The following is a 21407-nucleotide window of genomic DNA, read 5'->3' on the forward strand; positions in this document are numbered from 1 at the left end:
GCCAAACCAGGAAATAGCACCTTCTCTTGCAGTATAGCTTCCCAGTTACAATTTAGTACAGTGGCTAAAGCCTTAAAACCTAAAGTGAGTCATGCTGGCAAGTCAGCTGTACCTCTCAGGCAGCGTGCTAGCTTGTTTATATCTACTGAATCTGAATGTAAAGAGATATCATAGAACATGCTGTCCCTGTCTACAGGCTGAACATTGAGCCATCTCCTGATTGTTGCATAATCCTCAGAGTGGGTCACTTTGCTGATAAAGGCACAGGCACTCATTGTAGTGTATCAGCAAATGCAACAGCTATGCATTTAACATTTTCATTAAATATGTGATCTCCTAATCTCGGCTCTCTGCTCCCATTTACACGAGCTGTTACATAATGAATCACAAGAGCAGCAGAGACAGTTCTGCTCATAAAAGCTATTCCAGGAACAATGGGATTCCAGACACAGTTGCTGTTGATATTAAATTCGACTAATTAGTTCATTTGCATTTAAGTTTTGAGTATAGAAGAATTGACCAGGTGGCTGGAAGCAGCAGTATGTTTCCCAGATCAGATACTGTTTGCACTGTGACCGCAAGTTAAACAAAGTCAAGGCCCTTTGGACACTGACTCTCTCATAACTCCGTGCGTCCACCTCGAATAAAACAGTGACAACCAGAAGCACAGAACTGGCATTGTGCAGCAGCAGCGGCGTCAGGTCTGGTGTTCAAACTGCCTGAAGGCCGGTCCGCCATCAGCCAATCAGAGCAGGAGCTGAGCTGCAGCGAGCCGAGCGCAGCGGTGCTCTTCTGACGGGCTGTCAAACATGTTGTTCGGTTCAGTTGACGTTTATTTTCTGTTATGGAATGCAGTTATGCTCATTTTCAATTTAGTAGTTTAGGCGTTTGAATCATTCTTCAATATTTGCGCGATGCAATGCTCTCTTTTTGAGAAGCTACAACTATTAATGCACAGTGGATAAAACTGCAGTTATACATATTTGAATCCCTTCTGTTGGAGACAGATGCAGCCGTTTTAGCCTGGACTTATATAAATGGCCTGAAACACTCACACAGCAGGCAGCGGTTTTCAGAATGATGTCAGCTTGCTTAAACGGGGCTGATGGTCAATAGTTTGAGACCAACATGTTAATCTGCTTTTCACAGACGTCTGTAATCACTCTCTCACTCTCTCCACTCTGCCCAATTTTTGTGAACTTGTGATCATGTAAAAGTATAAGGATGCTGCTGCTCCAGCTGTTGCCTCCTTTTTGATGAATATTTCAGCAAAAATAGCTTCAACTCCAGACAGCATTCCAGGAGATTTGCAGCAATTATTGTGGAAATGTTACAGGGTTTTTTTTTAGGTATGAAGTCATAAGCTCTAGTGATTTATTCAGTTTCATTTTAAGATGGAAATATAGTCAATGTGGCACATCTGGCTGTTAACAGAGACTCTGGTTGTTTCCTTTGACCTAAAACTTTATGATCTAAACCAGCAGGCAGTATTTTCCCGCTTATTGCGTCACATGACGCAAACTTTTTTATTAACACCCACCTTTGGTGGAGCACTTCAGAACAGTGCCCCTTTATTCCCAACCTGAGTGTGATATAAATACTGTACAGTGGTGGAGGAGAGGATTATATAGTGACTTCTTGCTATTTCAATGCCGGTATTGCCCACTGCTCTCTCACAGAAATGCAGAGTCAATGTTTCTTACAGCAGCTGGACAAAGTGCTCCAAAAGGTCCATGTTGACATTGGAATTTCTGGTCCAGTTAACGAGGTCAGTGGTATCTAAATATCCACCCACTCTGTTCACAAACGGCTGCTAAAGTGGTTGTTTACTTAGTGGTCTCTGTGGATGCATATAGGCAACTGCATTCTTTCTGCATGTGTGTGCATGTGTGTGTGCGAGGCAGACACTTGTTAGCCTGTTTGCATTGTCCTCCTGGGAGCACCACCATGCTCAGGGTGTTTCCAGCATGGCGATGATGTAATGCACACTGTGTCCGAGCTCCTTGTTTGCAGAGTCACATGTCACGTCCGAGTCTTCGTACAGCACCCGGAGCGACAGAAAGGGCTTGATGTGCACACTGGTGGCTTTCTGCACCTCTCATCTCCAGTTTCTGTCACTAACATTGGAGAATTCGCACAAAATTATGTGTCGATTTCACATTGTGTTTGTAGAATGTTCTTACGAACATGTGTCTTTGCATCCAGTCTCTCTGCTGCTGGGAAGTTGCCTAAAATCAGACATTTTACTGATTTACCTTTGGTGTTTGAAAAAGTCTTTTTATTCTGTAAAAAGTTGCTTAAAGTGAACTGTGCCGAAGCAGCGCCTGATCAAGAGTGGTGTTTACACTCTGGTGGTCTGTGTCTCGTGCTTTAGGATCACAGAGGTGGAGGAAAGGGGAGGGCTGCTCTGTCAGTATAGTGTGTACCCCGGGATAAATATAGTCACACAACTATGCCACCGTAGCATGTTGGACCTCATCACTGTGCTGTGCCTCAGCTAAAAATTCCTGCCTGACCTTCACTCTTGGACGGCACCGAATGGTCACAAGGGTAGAGGAAGCCATAGCAGAAGCAGCTCAGAGAGAGAGAGAGAGTGAGAGAGAGAGATTGCGTGGTCTACAGTACCAAACACTACTCCCACTTTTTAAAACACACCCGCCGTTGGCTCTGTGCGCCATGGAAACTATGCCCAGCAGGACAGAGCCAGCTGACACACAAGACATGGACGTTGGTGGATTTTACTAGCAAGCATTTGCCTTGATTCAGGACAACCCTGGACACCATATCCTCCTTCCCCACTATGGACGGGATGGCTGTGTGCTGGAGTAAGGCCAGCGTCATCAGCTTCATCAAGGGCCTGGGTAGGTGCTGAGTTGCCACGAGTGAGGGAAGCATGTTCTGAAAGCCACACCAGACCGACGAAGCTGGGCATTCATTGACAGATATCCAAACGCTTCATGTCCTGAAAATATCTGGAGAAGAAGAGCTGTTTGCTGGTACCGCTGGTTTCTCCAGAGTTTCTTGCGCAGCTTTTTCTGAGCTGCTTGCTCTTAATGTACAGCCTGTAAAGAATGTCATGTCCTCTCGGTTTCTGCACATTAACATCTGTTAATGTGTAAAACCTCAATTCCGCATTCACTTGTGTGCATTTGTTTGCTATTTCCTTCAACTTCTTATGAAGAGGGAAGAGTTTTGGCAAAGATTCATCCTCTCCACCTTTGATCTGCAAGAAAATTGTTGTTTCTGCTTTGATTTCCTCTTTTGACCGACCACAGAACTCATTAAAGTAAATTACCATCTGATCCTCTCTGTTTAATACATGCTGTAGGTTTTGATCTTGTCACAACTTTATTACATGAGCATAAATTACTTAAATTAAACAGGACTTCACATAGTAGTCTGATAGAAATCGCTCAATATGACAGTTGCGTCTTGCGCAAATACTTAGCAAGACTGAGGTGTTTTTATATGCTGGATTTTGTTCTAATTAGCTCTAACCAAACAATTTTTTTAACAAGAATTTTTAACTGTTTGCTCATTTTGACCCAGAATTTAGCAGCAAACAAAGCAAAACTCATGCTGAACACGAAGTCTGGTGTTTGATATGTGATGCTGACAGATAGATAGTGCAGACTGTACAGCACTTAACTGCTTCTGATTTTATTTCTGTGCAGTCATTTTTATTTATTACATGCATGCATGCACACACACACACACACACTTTCACACTCTCAGAGTGCAGTAGCTGGAGAAAATACGTGAGGCAGCAAGTCTTTTCTCTCCTTCCCAAAACCCCTCTGAATATTTTACACTTCAGATTTATGGCAGTTCTTGAGGTGGACGTGCAGTTAAGGTTGTAGACTTTCAGGCTAAATATAAATTTCACAGTTATAATGAGATGTTTGTATGCTGTTCTTCACTATTTTTAGAACTTTTGTGTGTGGAAGCAGCGGAGTGAAACACTGAGGTAAATTGTAACTTGAGTGTTAGTTTGCAGGGTTTTATGGCCTGTGCCAACACATCCATAATTAAGCGAGGGCCACATCAAAACACTGGCTGAAGGATGGTCACATGCACAAATTTTTGCTTCCCTCAAAGGGCAATGACATCCGCGGTACAAAATGAAAACACCAGCTGCTGGCCGTGGTGTTTTAATTTCCATATGCGCTCTGTTCACTGTAGGAAAGAGAGCAGACTTGGGGCAAGCCGGTGCCCTTTGGACAGTCTCCCTCAGGAATGCTCAACATGTTGGGAACTTTATGTCCATGTTTGGAAACTTCTCAGCAATGCTCTATTTGGTGATCTCTCTCTGTAAACAGATCTGTGGCTGATCCTGTCCCGCTCATTTGTGCTTGAATTGGTTTCCCATCTCATGCTTTTTGTGTCGTTTCTGCAGCCTCGCCCGTGGGGAACGGATACAGTAAACCCCCCATCCCTCCAGTCTGCTGTCCTCAGGGAGAGAAGGGTCCCCCGGCCATGATGCCCATCAGCGTCGACCCGGAGAGCAAGCCGGGCGAGTACGTCCTTAAGAGCCTGTTTGCCAACTTCACCACCGTGTCGGAGCGAAAGATCCGCATCATCATGGCTGAGCCGCTGGTGAGTCTGCAGGGTGACAGACTGAGAGGTGGCTGCTCTCTGTGTCCTGTGGTGATTGGTTGCCGTTGCTCTCTTCCTCTTTTTAAACATGTGCTCTGTAAACGGCCTCTTACGTACATGCAACCACTCATGGTTGCATGAGTTTAATCAAAGCTTGCATTTGCTTCATTTGAATAATTATTGAGGCTGATCAAAAAGCAGCCATATTAAATTACACATTAAGAAAAAAGCAAAGATGAGAGAAAAGTCGCCAACGTAAACATACTGTTCTGTAGGAGAATCTAGTTTGCTGCCCTGTGAATCATCTCGTGAACCCTCTTGGGTGTCCTGACCCCCAGGTTGTGAACCACTCCAACAGGGTCAGACAGGAAGCCTCATGGACAAGCCCACAATAGATGGTTTGACAGTAATGAATTAGAAACAGTGGTGGAAGAAGTATTTAGAGTCTTTGATTAAGTAAAATTACCAATTCAACAATTAAGAATTACTCCAGTACATGTAAAAGTCATCAACATCTTAAGTATTGCTAGCAAAATGTACTTAAAATATCAAAGTAAAAGTACTCTGATGGCTGTGACTGATATTACAGTATACATCACAATATTAGATTGTTATTACCTGCAGTATTTTACTGTTAAAGCTGGTCGAGCTTGTTTTAACTACTGTGAGTACAGTTCATTAGTTTATTGCAGTGGTTCCTACCTACAGCCGGGGCCCCTTTAGGGGCTCACAGGTTAAACCTGAGGGGCTGTGAAATGGTTATGGGTTAGAAAAGAGGAAAAAAACAAGCTCTGCTGCTCAAAGTTAATATTTACCTGTTTTGGCCTTGAAATGTTATTTGAATGAGAAATTAGCAAGAGAAATCACTCTGCTAACAAATCATAGACATATAAAAGTAGATATTGTGTTTTTGAAGGGGTCACAAACCAATAAAGTTGGCAACCACTGGTTTATTTTAAAGAAATGCTGTATTTTATAAGATTATCATACTGGACGTTTTTTAATTAATGGTAGATTATCTACTAATCCGAAAAGAAATTACTAACTATAGCTGTCAAGTAAATGTAGAGGAGTAATGTAGTGCGGTAGAGGTAGAAAGTGGCATTAAATGGAAATACTTAAAGTACTTCAAAATGATACATACATATGTACAGTATTTGAGTAAATGCTGCTGTGTTTTTGTGACAACAGGCAGCCTGACTCCTGCCAATGAAGCCTTTTAAACTTCACAGTGATATATTACTGCCAAGGCCTTGGGCAGGCAGCTGAGTCCCACACACACAGAAGCGGGGATGTTAACTACCTTGTCATGTTTAATTGCTGTCAGCTAAAGGCCTGATAGTTTTGTGTGAAGCAGCAGCTTCATCAGAACAAAGACGGCAGCAGCCTGGGGCCAAAATGTGGAATTTTTAGCCAGCTTCATAGTGCATTCTTCAGTGTTTACAAGCGTCAGCTGAGTTTGGCACATGCAATGTAATGCAATGATAAGCCCAGGGAAGAGTTATACCCATGTCCTCTTTAATGCTGTGTGATTTATGTGAGATATTCCGAATACATTATGTACACTGTGCGCATTAATATCAGCCTTACATGGCTGTTCAGTACAGTAAACTCATACTGTATTATACTTATACTTATTATTATTATTATTATACGTATTATACTTACATACTTATTTTACATTAGGTCTGCAACTAGCAGTTATTTTCATTATTGATTGACTAATCTGCTGATTATTTTTTCAATTATTCAATCAATCCTTTAGTCTACGGTATGAAAAAAAAATCCCCGGCTTAAAAGCTTAAAAGTAGATGGAAGCATTTTGGCTTTTAAGAAGCTGAAGGGAAAAGGAACCTGGACAAGAGCCACACTGTATGTCTTTAAGTCATATGCCAGATATTTTGATTAGGAATGTACTTCAGGCTTGAATATTAATCCCCGATCAGCAACCTGATCTTCTCTCTCTGTTGTTTCTGGCCCTCGTCTTTATATTGTGACTAATGATATTGACTTTGGAGCATTTCCTGAAAATGAGATGAAGTAAAAGCTGCCAATAAAACCTTTGAGAGTGTTTTTGTCCAACGGAGGTTGAAGCTGATCAGTAGAGTCAACAGCAGCTGTCGTAAATAATTCTGTGGACAGGCAGTCAGGCAGACGGGGAAGAGCCACCGTGTGTTAATGTGGGCACCACTCACCACCTGCTCCGAGGACCACATTAATATCTTACGAGTGAAAGTCAGCTAAAAATGACCAGAGGATCCACATCACCAAGAGGAGACTCCAGCTGAAATACATTCAGCAGTAATCACCTTATCTTTAACTTTATGCCCTATCACACTGTAGAATTACCACAAGTTTACCACAGATAGTTAAAACTTCGTAGTGAAAGCAGCCAGCTGAGGTGGTTCAGGTTAGGATGCATCCTGGGCACCTTCCTTTAGTGGTTTTCCGGGCGCATCCAGCTGGGAGGAGGCCCAGGGGCAGACCCAGAAGTCACTGGAAGGATTACAAACTGCAACTTAACTGGCCTGGGAGCGCCTCGGACTCCCCCAGGAGGAGCTGGAAAACGTTGCTGAGGAGGGGGACGGCTGGAATACCCTGCTGAGCCCGCTGCCACTGTGACACACAAGAAAGTGGACTGATGGATGGAGTTAACCCTTTGTTATGCCCAGGTTGAGGTGATGGTGCAACATGAAAAAGAGACTCCCAAGAGCCACCTGCAACAGCGATTGCATCCCTTATAATAACTATTTCTCTCAAACACAAATCTCTCAGCTAAACCTTAGAACAACAGGAGAAACCAGATCGCAGGGATGGTGCAATACTACTGTTACATTTTACATTAATTGCATAAGTAATTACCTCATTGCAATTTACAATCATTTTATGTGGTTGCACAGATCCGACTAAACGCCTGTTACTGTTGGCTTCTGTGGACAGGCAGTCTCCAGTTTTAGGGACTGTGATTTATAGGAAGCTGTTAGTCATCGGCCTCAGTCTGCAGGGAAGTGTTAATTATCAAAGTGTGCAACCCCTCGTTTCAGCTGCGGGGAGGATGCGTCTCTGTTTTTCCCCTCGGTGGAGAACTTCCTGAGTCATTTGTTTTAACTCTGCTGCGTACGTATTTGCATGCAGTCGCCCCTCCTGCTCTTTGCATCATTCAGGTGGATTTGTTGAGCTGAACCCATCATGTTCAGTGATCTGGACTCAGGATAAATTTCTCAAATCCAGAAGACAGTGTTAAAAGTCTATACTCAAAGGGTAAATAAATGAACTTACTATACAAATGCTTCAAATCTATAACAGCCTGCAACAAAGGGCAGTAAAATGTTTCAAAGCTCGACAGTGCGAGAGGCTTCCTGTCGCTGTAGCACAAATGGGCTCCTCAGGTTCGAGTATTCGTCCAAAAACTAAAAGGTCCATCAGAGCATGGAGCTTAGCTGGCGTTCCTGCTGCAAGGGGAAGCGAGAGAGAGAGAGCAAACGCTACCATCAGCCCACGCAATGTCAATGTCAGACACATCAGACTGTCGCTATTTTGGATTAATCATCAAGTAAGTGATGTGTTGCGATTTGCCGTCTGGCTAACGAGACAGCAGGGGGACGAATCTGTCAGAGCAGAGAGCGAAAAGGTAACGGACAGCAGATGCTTTGGTTTGAGCCAGGACAGATTAGGTGGTAATTGTGGGTTGAGTGCGGACATAAACAGACTCTTATTACTGCTGTGTGCGTTTTAGGTGAAGGGGAACTAAAATAAAGCTTGTATTTTAATTTTGATTTGTTAACATTTATCAGAAAATTACAAAGTGAGTGTTCCTGTAGGGTGTTTCATTTGTACACAAATGAAAGCAGATAGAGCTTTGTGAAGCTTGAGTGGGTTTAATTGAAGCTTTGTAGCCAATTAACACTTTCATTTACTGTTTGACTATTTAAAACTGTGACACAGACCTTTGATAGTAGTAGAATGTGATATCTCTAGGCACCCATGGTCCCAAAAAATGAAAGGAGGGTGACAAGCTAGTGTTTTACTCAGCTGTCACAATACAGTTCAGCCTTCATTCTCTAACAAATAGGATGTGCTGCTATGAAATGATATACAGAAGACAAGAAACCATCTGCAGGACTGGAAAAGACTGTGTTCAGCCCGAATCCCCCATGAAGGCCTTTATCTCAGATGATAGAAGACTGTAATAATGGGAGCTGTCATGAATGTCCCATCTCTAATATCTGACCCTGCTGCTCCTGCCTGGCGTCAGACTGATTGATGGCTCTCTCATTAGCCGGGCTGTAATGAGTCCCTGTTTCAAAAATACTCCGCACACTCTTTTCCGACAGGGCGGACAGAGTTATGGGCTTCAGAGCAAACTTCAGAGGACTTTGCCAGCACAAAACTTACAAAATTTGTGAAATGACTCGTCTTTTTTCTTTGTTTTCAGGAAAAGCCATTAACAAAGTCATTGCAGAGGGGGGAAGATCCTCAGTTTGACCAAGTAAGTGCTGAAGAAACTGATAGAAAAGTGATGTGTCGAGCTTATGTTTGCTGGCATTTTAAGGTCGTGTTTGTAACCCCTGCATATTTTACATTATAACCTAAAAGACAAACATTTAACTGTTCTGTGAGCACCCAGACGAGCCCGTCTGAAAAAGTGCCCTCATATGATGCACTGTAACATGAAGGGGCTGATGGGTGAAAGCCCTGCTCTCATCCCAAAAAGGTCTTTCAGAGCCAGTCAAGGGCAGGAGTGTTTACCTTGAGAGCTGGCACCGGCTCTGCTCTAGGTGTGTCCGGCAGGTCTGTGGCTCTGCAGAGAAGGCCCTTTCACAGCCACAGGGCTGTGTTTGTGCTGCTGCGCGAGGCCATTCAGCAGCCACACAGAGCCAGGATTCTTCTCCGGCCTCGTGCTGAATGAAGGGCTCGCTGTGTTCCCCCGGCCCGACCAGACTCTCCTCCCTTCCTGTGTGCCCAGCCCATCCCGCCCGTTCCTTCCTCTGCCTCTCCCTCCCCCGAGCCTGAGGGAGGCTGCCCCATGGGCACCTTGTCCCTGCGCATAGTCCCAGTGAGGACCAGCTGACCCTTCAATCTCACCTCTCTCCCTTAATGCTTAAGTTTTAAGCTGCCTCGCTTCGTTCTACTCTCTGTCAAATGTAGGAAATGTGATGAAATGTTAATGAATCCTCTTGCGCTGTTTGAATTCTTGTTTAATTGCTGTACAAATAAACAAAGGAAGCACTGATTGCTGTCTCCTACTTTGGTATGTCGCTGCCAAACACAAACATGCCCGATGTGTGTCTCGTTCTTCCAGTTGATAAGCACCATGAGCTCTTTGGCTGAGTACTGTCTCCCCTCCATCCTGCGCACTTTGTTCGACTGGTACAAGCGACAGAATGGACTAGAGGAGGAGCTGCACGAGTACCGGCCTAGAGCCAACACCAAATCCAAAAAGTGAGCATCATTGAACTGACTTCTGCATGTGTCACCTGCAGGAAATGTAAAAATACAAACAGTGCTGAAGCTCACATGTGCTGTGTGATTGCAACAAACCTGTTGCTCTTGCTTTTTCTCTCTCTATCAGCGATGAGCAGCAGCGGGATTATCTACTTGAAAGGAGGGATTTGGCCATTGACTTCATCTTCTCTCTTGTGCTTATAGAAGTTTTGAAACAGGTGATCTGACTTAACTCTGTTGTACACAAAAGCTCCTCAGTGTATCTTATTGTTTTATGATATAAATCTCAAGTACGTAGAGTTGTTATGATTTACTGCTGCTGCTGCAAGAATAGGCTTATTGTGACTGGTTGTTTGTGAATATGTTGTTTTGAAGCATTCATTCTTATGTCTTCTGATTCTTAACTAGATGCCGCTCCACCCGGTCCTTGACAGCTTGGTCAATGACGTCCTTAACTTAGCCTTTAAGCACTTTAGATACAAAGAGGGGTAAGCTCTTGCCTTTTTCCAGCAATATGCCTTCCCTCTTTCATAGTTTAACATTTCTCTAAGCTTTGCATCTCTGGTGTTTTATTTCCCGCAGGTATCATGGTCCTAACACTGGCAACATGCACACTGTAGCAGACCTCTACGCTGAAATCATAGGAGTATTAGCCCAGTCCAAGTAAGCACCAATAGAGTTGAATATTATTGTTTTGTCTCTTTTCCATCTTCATTGGCTGTTAAATCTTCATTCTCTGCTCTGTTGGGTTTTGGGGTCATGCCACGTCCTAACGGTGCGTTACTGTTCCTAATGCCTTCCTGCAAAACATCTCCCGCTTCAAGAGACTGGAACGCACTGAAGGGACGACGCGTTTTTGGACAGGTCCCCTTCACACCAAACTAGGACTGGAAATTGATGTCTGTTTATTTGAAGTTTTCAGATCATTGCAGCAAGGAGCAAACCCTTAAAATAGAGATATGGTTGATGATCACACCGCATGCCTCCTTTCCAAAGTGCACTCTGCTTAATTTCCTGCAGGAGATGCTTCACTGAGAGGCTTTTTATAGCGATCTTTGCTTTTCTCCAAGGTCAAGAAAGAAAGAGGTCAAGAACGTTACTGTAAAATGAAAGGATTCAGATGTAATTCATAGATGTATTTTGAAATATCTTAAGAGAGGTTGATGCTGTTTTAAATACCTTTAAATGTGGTTTCTCAATCACTGTTTGTGTCAGTGAAAATGCTGTTCTCCACATGACCGGCTATATTCAGTACCTCCACTACTCTACCAGCCACCAGTGAAGAGGTTAAGAGATGCTCATATGAGCTCCCATGATGAATTATCTTCTAAATTTAGACCAGCTGAAAAATCCCATCTCTGGTTCGATTTGGGCATGAGATCAGGTGCTAGACGAGTTCATGTCGGGCCACAGATTTGGACTCTGCAGTTTGAGGATAAGACGAGGGGATGATACTGTACTTTTTGAGAGGCGTGCTCCCTGAATATTGCCACTCTATTGTCTCTGCGTCACGACTCCGAGTCGAGGTTCTTTTTTGTGGAAGTGCTGATATGGGATTTGTCTGACTGAGCTGTGCAGGCTTATCTTTATATAGAATCTCATTTTGTGTATTTTTTTCCTCTCTCTCTCTCTCTCTCTCTCTCTCTCTCTCTCTCTCTCTCTCTCTCTCTCTCAGGTTTCCTGCTGTGAAGAAGAAGTTTATGACTGAGCTAAAGGAGCTGCGGCAGAAAGAGCAGAGTCCATACGTAGTCCAGAGTACCATTAGTCTCATCATGGGGGTGAAGTTCTTCCGAATTAAGATGTATCCTGTGGAGGATTTTGAAGCCTCTTTTCAGTTCATGCAGGTACAGCAGATTGCTTTGAATGTGTCCCAAATAATTATAATAACCCCATAGTATAAACAGATTATATGCTATAAGATGCTCAGTCACACTGTCCTGTCGTTACTCATTTATTGGAATCATTTAGATATTTATTTTTAGAAACCTGACCCAGATAAAGGCTTATCTGGCAATTGTGTGGAAATTGTAAAAAGCATTCTTCAGGATTGTCAGGATTTGCTGCCCTTTGACCTTGATTTTGTTTCCTATTAGCTTTGGCATGCAGTTTGTGGATTGCACACAGTTATGACCATACAATATCAAGTCTGTTTATCTCTTGGGTAAATGTTTTTACTCTCTACATGTTTAGTTGAATTAAAGTGATAAAACTTTTTTTTGCATGTTAACCTATTCGCTACTCTCTTGTCTACAGGAGTGTGCCCATTATTTCCTGGAAGTCAAGGACAAGGACATTAAGCACGCCTTGGCTGGTCTCTTTGTCGAGATTCTGGTTCCTGTTGCAGCAGTGAGTTTTTTTTTCTTTATATATGTGTTTCATGCATTAACCAATATTTGAATTGAAATTGGAAAAGAGCACTACTTGTGTTTGATGTTGTCCTAGGCCGTGAAGAACGAGGTGAACGTACCCTGCCTGAGGAACTTTGTGGACAGCTTGTATGACACAACCCTGGACTTGTCCTCCAGGAAGAAGCACTCGCTGGTTAGTTGCCCTGCAGAAAACAAACCGACACTGATGGTTGGCCCTGTTTGTTTTCGTACACCTCAGTTTTCACCCTGACACCCTCTGCTGCATGCTTAGATTGCCTGGATGCCTGTGGTCTCGGTGAATCCTCAGGCATTTCAAGGTCACTCTTGTGTAATGTTCTCTTACAACGTCATTGTCCACACTAGAAATAATTTATGAGGGTAGACAGGCTGCCTTTTCAAAGCATAAAAAACAAGCATGAAAGCAATGCAGTGTACAGAAGTAATGCCCCTTCCTTCAAGAGCGTCTTCAAAAACGCATTCACCACAGCAGCTCACAGTGAAATGGAAAGACAACAACCCTTATGGAGCAGCAGTTTGCTCTTACAGAAGGTCTGCATTCCCCTGAGGCAGCGATTATGGCTCAAAGCCACATTTTATGAGCAATGCGTCGTCAGCAAAAAGCATTTCAGGAGGACGAAAGCTCATTATGTCTTCAAAAGATCGCTGGTTTACATCTTAAATTGCACTTATGCAGATATGGTTCGGAGATAATGCACAATTCCTCAAATTATCCACTCAAAGGACAACTTCAGATTTTAAATGTGGAAACTATAAGTGTTAAATCTACTGTTAAGTCAATGTGAAGCTGTCATAACAGCGCTAAATGTTCTGCACACAGGCGTTTTACCCGCTGGTGACGTGTCTGCTGTGTGTGAGCCAGAAACAGTTCTTCCTCAATAGATGGCATGTCTTCCTCAACAACTGCCTCTCAAATCTGAAGGTAACGTAACCTGGAAACCAGCAGCCTTTCACTCACACTACACTTGTCTTTGTTTAGGGCTGAGGAGTATCTAATGTATAAAGGTTGTTCAAGTGTTCATGGCTGTTAATCTACGTTGTTATTTGGTATGTGATTATATGCAGTACGTTAAATGTATTATGTAAGCACATTGTGATTACAGCAATCAGCTCAGTCATTTTGTTATTATAATCGTAGCCTGTTCACTTTGAGGCTGTCACAAAGTGGCTCTGTCACTGACTTTCTTTGATATTGTCATTTCACTGCAGAGTCGAGACCCTAAAATGGCTCGTGTCGCACTGGAGTCCCTGTATCGACTGTTGTGGGTCTACATGATCAGAATCAAGTGCGAGAGCAACACTGCAACGCAGGGGTAAATGTCTCGTAACTCCTTGTGTAATGTGGTGAAGAGCTAGCTGCATGGATTGGACCTGAAATTGTTTTCCTCGGATGTTTGTTTCCAGCTGGCATGAATGAGAATTTCTGGATTTTAACAGTTTTTTTTTACAGTGTTTTTATGTTGCAGTAAATAACTGAGAAGCAGATTATGGTCATGTGCTGAATCGCATTTGTTGGTACTAAAATATTCATGAAAATAACAAAAAAGAAAACAAAAAGGTTGATTTCAGTAGCAATTTACTGCCAAACCATCCATCCCTGTTACTGATTTTTATTGCTGTTTGGAGAAAGAAGAATGCTGTTTTTTATGCACACGCACAGGAGTGCAGGCCTGGGGTCAGTCCTACAAAAACACTTTTGCAAGCTTTATTATGAGCCTGAGCCACCATGAGAAATCCCAGACAGCTCTCAGCAGACTTTTTAAACGTGTTCATTTGGCCCAAAATAAACTTGTCCTAAAAATAAATCTCCTTTCAAGCAATGGGGGTACTGTGCAAACATTTTAATGTTAGTTTTCTATGCAACTTTACAGAGCTTTTTAAAACTTTAAATGCTTGTCAGAGGTGTCCTCTTAACGGTTTCTTTTCTCTGTGTCCGCAGTCGCCTCAACACCATTGTAACAACACTTTTCCCCAAAGGATCCCGCAGTGTGGTACCAAGAGACATGCCGCTCAATATCTTTGTCAAAATCATCCAGTTTATTGCACAGGTAAACACAATGATGTGTTATTCTGCACTATATAGAAATGACACAACTGTCAGTTTAAACCGATTATTATTATTATCTCATTGAAACTCGTGAGGTAATATCCTGTCATTCATGACATTCTATTAAACACAGTTTTTCTTCTTATGTCTCTACAGGAAAGACTCGATTTTGCCATGAAAGAGATTATCTTTGACCTTCTTTGTGTTGGCAAACCCGCAAAAGCCTTTAGTCTTAATCCAGAGGTATGCATTCAACATTCACTCATATGAGGTGTTTATAGAAAATATGTTGAAAATATGCCTATAATAACCTACTGTTGCTAGGTAACTTCGTGTAACTGCTGGTACAATTGATTTTTTTTTTTTTTCTGCTGAAGTGGTGCCTCAATGTCAGTTTCCCAGTAGTAGTAACATTGGAAACTGGTAACAAACAGCTAAAGTTGAAGTTTCTTTTCTGTGCAGAGAATGAATATTGGTCTGAGAGCATTCCTGGTCATAGCCGATAAACTGCAGCAGAAGGACGGCGAGCCTCCCATGCCTAACACTGGTTGCACTTTACCCTCTGGGCACACGCTCCGAGTGAAGAAGACATACCTGAGCAAAACGCTGACAGATGACGAGGCCAAAGTCATTGGTGAGTGAGACGGATTGTGGTCAGGGATGTTGGAAATCACTCACAGAGCAGTGACAGCTTTAGCATCAAATATGGAATTAGATGGACATTTGCAGCTTTTCCTCTGCCATCTTCTCCAGGGATGTCCCAGTATTATTTTCATGTGAGGAAGGCTATTGACAACATCCTCAGACACCTGGACAAGGAGGTGGGACGCTGCATGATGATGACTAATGCTCAGATGTTGAACAAGGAGCCTGAGGACATGATCACGTAAGTGCACCTTCCGCTTTGTCCTAACTGCCAAAACATTTCAAGTTGGCAAAGCTCCAGAGTGACTCAGTAGAAGAGTGTTAAATGTGGTCCCAGCCCCGTCGCAAACTCGTTCCAAGCCTAATTAACTCTGTGCTGTCAGTTCCGAAGGCAGTTTTTTGCAGTTAAACTTAAAATCTGACCTTTTCAGAGGTGAAAGGAAGCCCAAGATCGACTTGTTCCGGACGTGTGTCGCTGCCATTCCTCGCATGCTGCCCGACGGGATGTCCAAGTCAGAGCTTATAGACCTGCTGTCTCGGTGAGTCCCCTCTGTCGAGGGAAAGTCCCTCTATAAGGTAGACAAAGCACCGGCATCACACTCTAACTGTCTGACAAGATAATTAACTGGACAGTCAAGTGTTATTAATGTTTGTATGGAGAAACAAACCATGCAGGCAGAGAACCTGACTTTCCTGCTACCCCTGTGTGTGTGTCCAACCTAGTCTTTCATTATTTGCAGCACACTACAATAATATGTTCTTAAGCTAGAGTCTTGTATTAAAAAAACAAAGCAATATGTGAAGTTTAAAGTGCATTAAATCACTGCCTAAAAACACTGTACAAGCTTGTTGTCTGATAAAAAATGCACTTTAACTCCATAAAGAACACCACAGAGTAATTCTGATCAGCACTTTTAGTTAGATTTTCTTATGTTTAGTGGTTCAGCTGGAAGCCTGACAGCTTATTTTAAGCAGCCGGTGAATTGAAGGTGGCTGAATTAAAGAAGAGCCTCAGTGGGGTTTATTTCTGCATGTCAGATTTGTATCATAGATGAGACTGATTAGATTTCTGCACTGTGAATATCCTGCCTGTCAGGCAATCATCAGGCTAAATGTATCTTAAATTAAACCTAATCATTGCTAGTAGTTGAGAGACTTAATTTTATTCCCATGAAGACGCCTGGTTCAGTTTTGTTCTTCTCTGCCCCGTGTGTCAGATTGACGATCCACATGGACGACGAGCTGCGACTCATCGCCCAGAATTCCTTGCAGAGTCTGTTGGTGGATTTCTCCGACTGGCGTGACGACGTCCTGTTTGGATTCACTAGCTTCCTGTTGCGTGAGGTCCAGGACACTCACCAGGGACTGTTGGATACGTCCCTCAAATTACTGCTGCAGCTGCTCACACAGTGGAAACTCACCCTGGCTACCTCAGGGAAGAGCAGTGACACGGCTAAAGTGCACACCGCTGAGGTACACACCTTCCTGTCAGTTATGAAATATTTTTGTGCTTCTGGCAAGTGGAACATGTCTGACATGACATGAGTATTTACCGTTTGACTCATTAGTGTTTTGTTTCTGCTGTCCGCCCCTCTGATTGCTGCTGCTAACACTAGTGACAAAAGCCTGTTGTAGGAATAGAAATCTAATGTAACAAGGTGTCATTGTGCCAGCTGCAGTCGGAGGCGTGGCCTTTGGTGGTCAGAGGTCAAAGGTCACGGTCACTGTGACATCATAATGTGTAAAAACACTTTTCTTGTGACCATATTTCACATTTGGTTGGATGCTGAATTAGTGACACTAATCTTGAGCGTCCGCCTTGAAACTGTGGTGATTGTGTAGATCTTCTTGGCTGCTGGGATGAACATGTGTGTGTGAAGCATCCACATTTGCAGGACGTTCATATCTGAAGCACGGTAGTCCACCACATGCTCACTGGAGCTTCAGGTGATTGTCGTTGCACCGTGTGATGAAGCTCTCTATCAGTCCTCTGTGCTCGTCTAGAAAAATAGTCTCTAAGTGAAGACAGCAGGTTTCTCATTGGAATTATTCACTGGAATCATATATGTCAATGTAGTGATGACTTCTATTTGCCAAAAAAAATAAACTCTCGTCTGGACAGACATGGCTCATCAGCTTTACTCATCAGCTTTTGCTTGATTTCGCGTCACAGCTGCTGCAGACCAGCTCAAGTCTCAAGATACCTGCAGAGCGAGGGCCTCACTCCACTGTGCTGCACGCCGTGGAGGGACTGGCGCTCGTCCTGCTCTGCTCCTGTCAGCTGAGCACCCGCAGACTCGCCATCGGCATCCTCAAAGAGATACGAAGTCTCTTCATGACCATCGGGCAGTCCGAGGTAAAACAGGGCAAAGTTAAACTCAGGTGACGGATTGTGGCTTGATTTGAGTTCACAGACTGGGATGTTGCCCTTTGTCACCTGCAGGATGATGACAAACCAATGATAGAGATTATGGACCAGCTGAGCCCTGTCATCCTGGAAAGTTTTGTCAATGTTGCCGTCTCTGACACAGTGAGTTGTTGGTAGCTTAGCTCTGTGATTCAGTCTCGATCAAGATGTGTCTGCAGTTGAGTTTCCTTGTGTTTTTCTTTCACTTCCTGGGAGTGAGAGGATAATTTGTCTTGACAATTCAGCAAATGCTTGTTACGTTGACTGTAAGACAGAAGCTCGATTCAGTTATCTAACATGTGAAAACTGAATGAACAGCTGGAACTGAGCAGCTGTTGGCCTTTTGACCCTTTTATGTAATCATCAAGCTGTCATGGGAATTGTTTGGCCTCTGTAAATAATGTTAGAAAGAGTACAGCCTAGAGCTGCTCTGCATGAAAAGTGGCCTCAGATAACTTCTGTTATCTGTTACTGCTACAAATACATTAGACTATTACTGATAAAACTGGCCAGACTTGACTTGTCATCATGACGCTAAGAATACAGATATATTGAGAATGGGGTAATATTATTTGCATATTTAATTGTGTTTCAAATTACACTGTATTTGCCTTAGTATATGCCCTATTCACATTTAAATAATTAGTCTTAAGCTTGAGTTGGAAAGAAGTGTTGCTAATCTAATTCAGTCATGCCCCCTGACCTTTGCCCCCACTGTGCCTCTTGCTTGTTTTGCAGGCCGCCCTGCCATCTGGCCACCACGTGGACCTTCAGTGGCTGGTGGAGTGGAACGCGCTGCTTGTCAACAGTCATTATGACATCCGGAGCCCCTCGCACGTGTGGATCTTTGCCCAGTCTGTGAAGGACCCCTGGGTGCTGTGTGTCTACAGCCTCCTCCGACAGGACAACCTGCCCAAGCACTGCCCGACAGCTCTCAGCTACGCCTGGCCCTACGCCTTCACTCGAATGCAGATGCTCATGCCCCTGGTGGACCCAAAGTAAGTGTCCTCAAACACTACAGTGAGTTCAGGAGGAACTGTGAAACACTTTCTGGACATCCCTATTTAGTGTTGCTGTTTAAAGTATAGCCACCTGATACCGGTTCCTCATTCCCCTGTTAAAAACAGCTCAGATAAAAATAAAGATCTTTGTGTGATTCACCAGTAACCCAGTGTATGCGAAGAAGACCAGCACGTCTGGCAGCGGGGACAGTTACGTAACCCTGTGGAGAAACTACCTGATCCTTTGCTTTGGGGTGGCCAAGCCCAGTATCATGAGCCCCGGCCATCTGAGAGCATCGACACCTGAGATCTCTGCCGCCACGCCTGACAGCGCTGTCAGCTACGATAACAAGGTAGCTGCCTCCCCGCCCTCTGGCCTTATTAATTCCCTCAGTGCTTTGTCTCTCCAGGATCAGGTGTTCATACGGAGCTTGTTGACATTCAAACTCGAAGCATCAAGTAACACAGCGGCTACCTTACATGAATGGAACAGGAAGCTGATATATTCTCAATTGTGCAGACACTTATCTCAATGCGGTCCTGTGTAATTAGTGGTGTTAGAGGTTTATTCGTCTCACTGTACCATCGGTGTTTGATGTTTCAGGTCATTGGGAGCCCATCTGTGGCTTGGCTTCTGAAGCAGTTGGTCCCACTGATGAGGGCAGAGAGCATCGAGCTGACAGAGTCATTAGTTCTGGGCTTTGGTCGCACCAATTCCCTTGTGTTCAGGTATATCAAAAACAGTGTTATAGATGTCCTAATCTGAAGAATTTACTTTGCTCTAACAGACCAATTTCAGTTCAGATTTCCTCTTTCAAATGATGACTTGTTTCTATTGGCTTCAAAGATGGACAGCAGCACAGCGTTGTAATAGCTGCTGATTATGGCTGTAGGATTGTTTTTGTCTCTTTTAATGGGACAAGACCAGTCAAATGAAAGTTAGGGCACAATCCATTATTTTCTGTGTCGTTTAAGTGCATGCTGACCTGTATTTGTGTGGATTTAACATGGAGATAAACCGGGGATTACAGCTGAGTGGTGCTTGTTGCCATTTACAGCAGCATCTAACTTTCACCGCAATTTCATTTTGTCCATTTAACTCAATGTGTAGAATTTTAGAGCATTTTATGTTTTCACACATGACTTTTTCACCATGTGCAAACAGGGAACTTGTGGAAGAGCTACATCCCCTCATGAAAGAGGCCTTAGAAAGAAGACCTGAGGTTGGTTGATTGTATTTACAGCACAGTACTCCACACAAGCACAATATTTACTGTTGGATTTAGCTTGAGAATGAACTTGGTAGTGGGCTGTACTGCCACCAGAGAGCTTACGTGTATCAGAAAATGTCAGTCACTAACTGGAGATGTATGTTATTATTCTGTCATTAAGGATTCTTCTTAATGATTTTTTGCAGAATAAGAAGCGTCGTGAACGACGAGACCTGCTCAGGCTGCAGCTGCTGCGGATCTTTGAGCTGCTGGCTGATGCAGGTGTCATCAGTGACTGGTTAGTATGTGACACAGTATAGCTTATGTCACACAAGAGTACATCAGTAAGATAACACAACAGGATCAAGATACAACCTTGAGTTTTTACCTTATAAGTCCTGACAATAGAATTCCGTAGGACAGTTTGTGTGTTGAAAAAGCAGTTGTAACACTGCTGTTACTGTTTGCCGTCTACAGTACGAACGGAGCTCTGGAACGTGACACCCTCGCCCTTGGCGCTCTGTTCCTGGAGTATGTGGATCTGACGCGGATGCTCCTGGAAGCTGAGAACGACAAAGATGCAGAGATCCTCAAGGACATCCGAGCTCACTTCAGCGCCATGGTGGCCAACCTAATCCAATGTGTACCAGGTACTCTAAAGATTCAGCTTGAAAGGCCTCTCTCGTCAGGCCAGATGGATAAATTACTCACTTGAAGTGTAGATAGTATGCTAAAATGACAGAAACTTTAAATGTACTGAAATACACCAGTAAACATTATGATTCATGAGCATTCAAAACACATTTGCAGCACAATTCTATTCTATCACCAATATGTTGGAAATACACTTAAATATGTTGTTGCACCTTTACTTTACACACTCTCCCTCTGCAATATGTTTGTTGTACAACCACTTCCACACTACTGACGTCGCTATTCTTTTTGGAACTAACTCCTCCACTGTGCAGTGATGCATTCGCTTTCAATGCTTGTTGCTGTACATAATGGGACGCCGTGATTGCATCAAAAAGTCGAAAGGCTGTTACTAGATATAAACTTTTTTAATCATGCTAAAAATAATGGCGATGTTACCGTAAACAATATGATATGCCACACCCCTAAATCCAATCCATCTGTCCTTGTCATCAATTTGTGAATTGTGAATTATATAATAGGCTTTATTTTGGCTGGGGGGAGCGCAACACATGGAGCACGAGACTCTTGACATTGATCTTGATTTGGATGTAGCCCAAGGGTAGCTGCAAAAATAGAGCCGCTTAAGAACATAGCAGGCCAGGACAGGTGATGACTCATGGGTTGCTAAGCCTTCACATGTCCCCACTGAATGGCTAATGATCCGTCAAGGGACAACAACACCTTATTATCACGTCAGAAAATGCACTTTTAGTAGTTAATTAAGATGCTTGAATGTGTTGCTGACTCTTCACTCTTTCAGCGAGCAGAACTATAACAGGCTTTCTTGTCTCCCTCCCCAGTGCACCACAGGCGCTTCCTGTTTCCACAACAGAGCCTGCGGCATCACCTCTTCATCCTCTTCAGTCAGTGGGCCGGCCCTTTCAGCATCATGTTCACCCCTCTGGACCGCTACAGTGACAGGAATCACCAGATCACAAGATATCAATACTGTGCTCTAAAGGCAAGCATGCT

General features: G+C 43.4%; 1 protein-coding gene across 10 annotated transcripts in view; it reads left to right on the top strand.

Annotated features, from left to right (window-relative positions):
- The window catches only part of LOC121609740 (protein furry homolog), a 47161-nt gene that overhangs the window by 5365 nt on the left and 20389 nt on the right, over nucleotides 1–21407 (top strand). For 8 of the 10 annotated variants that reach the window (XM_041941444.1, XM_041941446.1, XM_041941445.1 and 5 more), the window contains exons 2-27: nucleotides 4397–4596; nucleotides 9032–9085; nucleotides 9899–10038; nucleotides 10169–10259; nucleotides 10450–10529; nucleotides 10624–10704; nucleotides 11717–11885; nucleotides 12295–12387; nucleotides 12484–12582; nucleotides 13249–13350; nucleotides 13638–13741; nucleotides 14368–14476; nucleotides 14632–14718; nucleotides 14938–15109; nucleotides 15229–15361; nucleotides 15552–15659; nucleotides 16338–16593; nucleotides 17294–17476; nucleotides 17564–17650; nucleotides 18266–18525; nucleotides 18692–18881; nucleotides 19133–19257; nucleotides 19694–19751; nucleotides 19946–20037; nucleotides 20217–20389; nucleotides 21236–21396. In XM_041941444.1, coding sequence (XP_041797378.1) covers nucleotides 4397–4596; nucleotides 9032–9085; nucleotides 9899–10038; nucleotides 10169–10259; nucleotides 10450–10529; nucleotides 10624–10704; nucleotides 11717–11885; nucleotides 12295–12387; nucleotides 12484–12582; nucleotides 13249–13350; nucleotides 13638–13741; nucleotides 14368–14476; nucleotides 14632–14718; nucleotides 14938–15109; nucleotides 15229–15361; nucleotides 15552–15659; nucleotides 16338–16593; nucleotides 17294–17476; nucleotides 17564–17650; nucleotides 18266–18525; nucleotides 18692–18881; nucleotides 19133–19257; nucleotides 19694–19751; nucleotides 19946–20037; nucleotides 20217–20389; nucleotides 21236–21396 — 3407 coding nt within the window. Of the gene's footprint in view, nucleotides 1–2690; nucleotides 2862–4396; nucleotides 4597–9031; nucleotides 9086–9898; nucleotides 10039–10168; nucleotides 10260–10449; nucleotides 10530–10623; nucleotides 10705–11716; nucleotides 11886–12294; nucleotides 12388–12483; nucleotides 12583–13248; nucleotides 13351–13637; nucleotides 13742–14367; nucleotides 14477–14631; nucleotides 14719–14937; nucleotides 15110–15228; nucleotides 15362–15551; nucleotides 15660–16337; nucleotides 16594–17293; nucleotides 17477–17563; nucleotides 17651–18265; nucleotides 18526–18691; nucleotides 18882–19132; nucleotides 19258–19693; nucleotides 19752–19945; nucleotides 20038–20216; nucleotides 20390–21235; nucleotides 21397–21407 lie in introns of those variants that run through there. The other 2 variants (XM_041941449.1, XM_041941453.1) reach the window with 1 other exon arrangement.

Source organism: Chelmon rostratus, chromosome 7 (assembly GCF_017976325.1).
Source record: "Chelmon rostratus isolate fCheRos1 chromosome 7, fCheRos1.pri, whole genome shotgun sequence".
Lineage (NCBI taxonomy): Eukaryota > Metazoa > Chordata > Actinopteri > Chaetodontiformes > Chaetodontidae > Chelmon > Chelmon rostratus.